At 41.5% G+C, this 6,882-nt stretch overlaps 1 protein-coding gene across 1 annotated transcript in view; it reads left to right on the plus strand.

Annotated features, from left to right (window-relative positions):
- Positions 1-4,199, plus strand: part of LOC106524393 (protein Wnt-2b-A) — a 16,967-nt gene extending 12,768 nt beyond the window's left edge. The window contains exons 4-5 of the mRNA XM_014018193.1: positions 164-428; positions 2,881-4,199. Of these exons, the coding sequence (XP_013873647.1) occupies positions 164-428; positions 2,881-3,110 (495 nt within the window). The 3' untranslated portion in view covers positions 3,111-4,199. The remainder of the gene's footprint in view (positions 1-163; positions 429-2,880) is intronic.
- Positions 4,200-6,882: the final 2,683 nt, after the last annotated feature.

The following is a 6,882-nucleotide window of genomic DNA, read 5'->3' on the forward strand; positions in this document are numbered from 1 at the left end:
GGTGGTGAGAGTACGGAGGAAGGATTGGCAGAGAATAAAAGTGACTGTGTGGAGTGGAGAATACTGGATGAAACTGATATATATATATATGCATTGCTGTTTTTTTCTGAGTTGTACAACCCATAGCTTAGACGATTTCAAGAATCCAAACCTCTTTGTTCAGGCTGTGAAGCGCTTCATGAAGYTGGAGTGCAAATGCCACGGCGTAAGCGGCTCTTGCACACTGCGGACATGCTGGATGGCCATGGCAGACTTCAGGAAGACCGGTGACTACTTGAGGAGGAAATACAATGGGGCAGTTGAGGTGACAATGAATCAGGACGGGACAGGTTTCACTGTAGCCAACAAAGCCTTCAGGAAGGCCACCAAAAACGACCTGGTCTACTTTGAGAACTCTCCGGATTACTGCCTCCAAGACAAAGCTGCAGGTAAGACAGAGAAGGGGGCAGAATGAAAGACAGAGGAGTAGTTTCTCATGACTGTTGATGGATTGCCCAGACTGTTATGTTTTAGGGGTGTTAGGTGTATGTTGTGTGTATTTTCATGCATGACTAGTGTGTTTTGTGTGCGTGGATGTCGGTGGATGTCGGTGTGTGGGTGTAATGGTAGTCGGATAACACAGCAGGCCTCCCCTGTGATGTTGGTGGAAGCTAATATCCTTCTCCCCTGAGGACATGGTCGTTCTGTGACCATCTGACCTCTGTCAGCCTATCAATGAACAAATACACACAGCCCTGTGGTCAAAAGATGCGTCAACCAACCTTTTGCACAATTTAACAAGTCATATGTGACGGATTCAAACTCACTGGTTGATAGATGAAGCTGTGCGGGGCACATTTTTTAGATATTTACCTTCATCATTAGGAAGCTCTTTCCAGTTCTTCTTCCTTTTTGTTCTCTGATCCCTTCATCATCTCACCCCCCCCCCCCACCTCTTTCTCACCTTCTCAATGGAATCCACAGCCTAGGGACACAAGCAGCTAATTTAAAAAAAGTCACTTCTTTATGTCTGTCACAGTTTTTCTCCCTCTCTGTCGGTCTGAACTAAGCATAGCTGGAGGGCAGAGTGGGCCTCAGAGTGTGAGAGCCTGTCTGTCTGTCACGCTCCACTGTCCATTTAACCCTCACACACACACACACACACACACACACACACACACACACACACACACACAGAGTTGCTTCAAAGGGAGCAGTGGCTTGGGAAAGGCAGTGTAACTACAGGCCACTCTACCAACACTGCATAGTTGTGTGTGTGGGTCTGTTGTTCTACGGGCAGCTTGTTGTGATAGGTACCAGTTCAAACAGAGAACTTCTCACACCAAACATGAGCACAAATCTCTGTGAAGATGACATTCACCAAAGACACAGACAACATGCCACGCCACTGGGTAACGGCCAACTGGCAAGCTCTACAGAGCGATCCATGCTGGTCACTGGTGGTTTTAATTGATTCAACACCGTAACCACACAGAATAAAACCCCGTCAAGGTCAAATATCTTACGTTCTACTCAAAAACAGATACTTTATATACCACCTTCAGGTTTAGTCATTATGTCAGACGTGGTAAAAGTTCTGCACTTTTGGCTCCATTAGCATACACTGATTTCATTAAACTAAAGGTTGCCTTGAGTTGTTGCTACACTAGTTTCTTAACTTTTTTTTGTCTTATTTTGGAAGAAAAAATGTTTTGTTTTAATAGTGTGGTTTTRAAATAGGACAATGCCACTGTTCTTTAAAATGTTCAAATTAGCACATTTGTGAGTTGCATTCATAGTTTCTGTAGTTTTCTGTTTTGTGAACTGATCACTGTGGTAAAATTAAAWAACATACTTCCTAAGAGGCTGGCTGCTGTAAGCTGAGAGACTATTAAGATAATTCATATCTAATTCATGCAGAAGTTAATCTCCMCTATATTCCTTTGAGGACTTGATGGTCTGCTTCAGGCTGTTACACTTTTATGTACTTTTGTCTTTGTGGGGCCTGTTACTGATCAAATGCATGCCTTTCATGCTTGCTTTAGATGTAATTCTAAAAAAAAAAGTTTATGACTTAACCCTAAAACTGAAAGCTTATGCTGTTTGGAAACTGCGTCTTCTTTAAGAACMCTAAGTGAATCCAATTCTTACCGATAGGTGATGCAATGTACTGGACTGCTGCAGYAGCAACGTTTTTAATCCCAGTTTCACCTTCTGACAGCAAAAAGAGGAAAAAAGAATTGCTTTAGAATAAAATGCATGTTATGTGAACAAATAAACCACGCTGGCAAAAAGCAAAATGCTGATGTTGCATGAAGTGGGTCTGCTGATGCATGCATATCATCATCCAATATTTAACATTTACTTTAGTTTTTAAAGATTAGCTCCTTAAAATACATAAATTAGTTTAAACTAGGGATGTTTTGAGGAACGTRAATGTCATTCATAACTTAAAAGAATATCTTGTGGACATAAATGAAATTAGTTTTAATCTGTGTGAAAATATGGATTTGTACTTGTTGAGTGTGAATTTGTACAATGCCAAGTGAAGCCTAAGCTTTGCCATTCCAGAATAATTGATTCTGCCCATAAAGCATGAATAAATCATAAAAATTACAATTATTACAAAATCGGCCAATGAGTTTTGGGCAATTAAAAATGACTCTCAGGCCAAATTTTGTGAATATATTTTCCAGCTAAGGATTAAAAAGATGTCAGCGGATTTGCAGCACAAKTTGACCAACCCAGAAACGTTTGAATCTTTCATGAAAAAAAAGTGATAAAATACAATAAGTTACAAATAAGGGTGGGATGTTTGTTCTAAGCATCTTAAACAATGAAGCTTCTATTCTTGTTTATTTTGCAACGTATTGGAAATCAACAGTTTAAAACTCTGTGCAGGGTCCCTTGGCACAGCTGGACGGATCTGCAACAAGATGTCGCGTGGCACCGACGGCTGCGAGGTCATGTGCTGTGGGCGTGGCTACGACACTACGCGAGTCAAGCAAATCACCAAGTGCGAGTGCAAGTTCAAATGGTGCTGCGCCGTGGAGTGCAAGGACTGCGAGGAGGCTGTGGACGTACACACCTGCAAGGCACCTAAACGAGCAGAGTGGCTGGATCAGACCTGAGGACACACACACACACACACACACCCTTTCTGCTCCCTGTAATGCAACCCCACCCATTTCCCCATTTGCAGGACATCCTGTGGGACATGGCATTCTGGGAAAGTTTGGCCAAAAAAAAAAAAACAAACAAACAAAAAAATGCTCTGCGTTGTTGCCACCCTTCTCTTCCCTCACCTTGTTTCATCATTGCATGGCATTTTTTTGACCTGTCTGTTAAAGCACTAGAACCCAGTACCCATCAATATGAACTAATCACATTAGCTACAGTTGGTGAATGGCTTTGTGATTGAACTACTGGGATCTGATGAACAGAAAAAGCAGAGATACCACTTCGGCTTTCATCGCAGATTCAGTACAGACAGCCTTATTTTAAATTTTTATTTTCTCCTGTGTGTGGTTCTGTGATTTAAATGGTTTGCTGCTTTCATGATGCTTTAAAGGCAAATCTTTACATTACYTGAGCCTTCAAACATATACAGTATTATTACAGCAACATCACATCATATACTCACTTATTTTGTTTCTGGTTTTTTATGTATCAAAGAAAATGGTCAGACAGTGGAAAAGTACTTTAGAAAGTGCAATTTAAAAAGTGGACATCTAATTATGCACTTGGCTGTGACCACAAACTGTGTGGTCAGACAGGAATCTAGGGTGAGAACTACAACAAGAGAAAGTCACGGACACCTGAAAAAAAAATCAAATAAATGAATGGACGTGTTACCGAGGTGGTTAATGAAACTGAAAAGAAGGTGAAGAAGAAAAAACACATTTAAAGAACTTTATTTAAATTGTAAAGTGTTGTTTCATTCCTCATCTGTAGATGAGACTGCACTACATCAACCGACACTGGGAGAGAGACGAGCACTCCCATAGCTGTGATCACACAGTGTACTTTAGTTGTTTTTTTTTTTTTTTCGTGTGTGAGATGAAAAACTGCTGCTGAGAAGAAAACGAAGGCCTTGACGGTCACTCGTCGACCACAACAAAGATTTCACCTCTCTGCTCTGGAGCTTGCTTGTGTAACATTTTTGTATATTGCCTTATCCAAACAGATGTTCATATGAAATATATGGTGTATTAGTATGATATTGGCATGTTTTTGTGTGTGTGTGTGTGTTCAAGCAGATTTTTTTAGAAAGTTTTGGGGAAATAATCCAGCTGAATCTATTTTGACTAAACAGAACAGTGAATATGATTTAATGCTAATGTAACGTGAGACATGTAAGTGTTTTTCCTCACCATCTTGAGCTGAAAGACACTGGACTGAAGCACTGATAATACAATATATGTTGGTAACAAAGGATGATTCTGTGTGGATCAGGGTGGTGGTGGTGGAGGTGGGGTGTTATATCAGTCAAGGAGAAGGAAGTGTTTTATTAAAGGCCCAGTCTAAAACCCCAACCCCTGCTGGCCCTCTCCCACCCCTCGCTATGTGGAATTCCAGGTGGGTCCCAGGCTAATGACTATATGGCTGTAATTACCCAGGGCTGTTGATAGCTGGTGATGGGACATGGTTGTGCCACAGAGGACCTAGTGTGGGCTCCTGCTGGGACCACATTTAATCAAAGGCTTCTTGGCCGGCTTATCAAAGGGAATACTTTCCAGCAATCTTAGTCTCAGCCCCCTTGGCTCCCCCAGACTCCAGTCCAGTCTCTGCTACATTAGAGTCCAAAGGCTCGTGATGATGTGAATTCTAAAGGACACAAGTGCAAAATTAAAGTGGGTACATTTTTAAAAGGAACGACTTGTTACCAACTGAACTTCACGGTTGTAATAAAATTAATGGTGAAGTCAGTATCAGATTAAAGACTGATTAAAATRATAAATTCAGGCCAACAACATTGCCCTTCAAGTGCTTTGAATATAAAGGGAAAGTATAGGATACGACGGCATACTCTTCCAATACTGCTTTATGACTATTTGACAGCACCGCRACAGCTCAGTGGTTAGCACTGATGCCTYACAGCGATRAGGTCSTGGGTTYGGACCTGGGGTCTTTCTGTGTGCGGAGTTGGCATGTTCCCCTCATGCTTGCATGGGTTTTCTCTGGGTACTCCAGATTCCCGCGCAGCCCAAAAACCCGTACAATAGGTTGCTTTCAGGCCCACGCCACCCTTGCGAAAGAGATCTGTGATCTCAGTGGGATTTGCCTGGTTAAATATATGTTAACAAATAAAATTAAGGTTTTATAAATTGCCTCGTTTACTTAAAAAAAACATCATTAAAGTGTCTTTTTTATTGCCATAAGAAAATATGCTGTGGCTGAGGAGACCCATGTTCTTAAAATATGAGAAAAAAAAACTAGTCATCTTTATCGGTGCACAATAGTGAGACAAACAAGGAGAAAGAAAGTGAGCTAATGAAGGACATCAAGCAGCTCAAGAGTTTCAACAATTAAAATCACTTTATTTCAATGGATTGTTTTTTTATTATTATAAAAAACAAAGACTAAAATTAAACTATAAAAACTGTGCAAACGTTAAATTGTAGACACTTMTTTGCTCATAATTCTGGTGGCTTTCTGTTGTAGACAGACGTGAGAAACTCTCAGCTCTCTTATAATTCAACAATGAGAAGCAGTCAAAATAGGACAATCACTTCTTTCATTACCATTTTGAGGTAAAGAACAATGTACAAGCAACACAAATATTAATTTTTTATCATTTCAAGGTTGTCAGATTGGTACAAAGGCCTGTGTTGCTGTCATATGTTTAGACTATTAACCACACAGAGAGCACGTGTGGCCTCCAATATTTGTTCCACATTATCACAATTATTCTCAACTGTGCTAAGCTCCTATTTTTAATGCTTGTCTTACATTTTCTCTCACTTGGCTCTGCTGGTGTCTCAAAACTTGACAGTCGCCAAGATTTACTGAACATATGTCCAGGCTGCAATTCATGTCAGTCTGAGCTCTGTTTGCCAAAAAACATCTCTGAGACTACAGAAAGGAGATTACGCACACATCCGTGCATGCGAGCATTGATGGACACACATGTCGGAGGTCCAACAAATAGACGGGAAGAGCGATGACTGGAGAGTTCGGTTTTAAAGTTCGGTCTTTTCAGATCAACAAAAAAAACAAAAAAACTGTTGTGAGATAGTGAGCAGAACCGCGATGAGTCACGTCAGTGAGKGCAGGACAGAAAGACGTGTATAGGGTTACTGAAATACCCAGCAGGCCAGTTTATCTGTAGATCTTAATCTAAACYGAGCTGTGTTCCCCACAATTCATCATCATTACCAACCCCATCTGGCACATCCTTTTTACCACATCCCTCAACCGCTCTCCTCCTTTTCTGCCTCCAATACAGACGTTTGTTGATGGGAATCATGCTGGACAGCTACATTGGGGTGGTCCGGGTGTCAGCCATGCGATCTGTTTTGCACACACAGCCACATGTACACACCTGCAGGTGGTGTCCCCCCCACCCCAAACTCACCTATCACTTGTCTGGTAAAACCTTCGGTATGTTAGCAGTGTTTCTGCTCTGTCACTCATGGTTCATGAGCAGAAAGGGAACACAAACATCCCTCAGGGCCAGCAAAACCTCAGTTCTTCTTTTCGTCTCTCTCCTTTTTTTTTCTGTGCTTCTTGTTTAAAGACCAAGGTGGGGGACTGGTGAGGTCAGGGGTCATGAAATTTAGGTGTATCAGCAGATGACGAATGATCTGGTGCCCTCTATCATCCTTTTTGCTGTTAGCCGTTGGGCATCAGGTGGTGCAGTTCTTGCAAAGACATTTGAGGTACAAGCATGAGGGAGCAGCC

Source organism: Austrofundulus limnaeus, unplaced genomic scaffold (genome assembly GCF_001266775.1).
Source record: "Austrofundulus limnaeus strain Quisiro unplaced genomic scaffold, Austrofundulus_limnaeus-1.0 Scaffold3, whole genome shotgun sequence".
Classification (NCBI taxonomy): domain Eukaryota; kingdom Metazoa; phylum Chordata; class Actinopteri; order Cyprinodontiformes; family Rivulidae; genus Austrofundulus; species Austrofundulus limnaeus.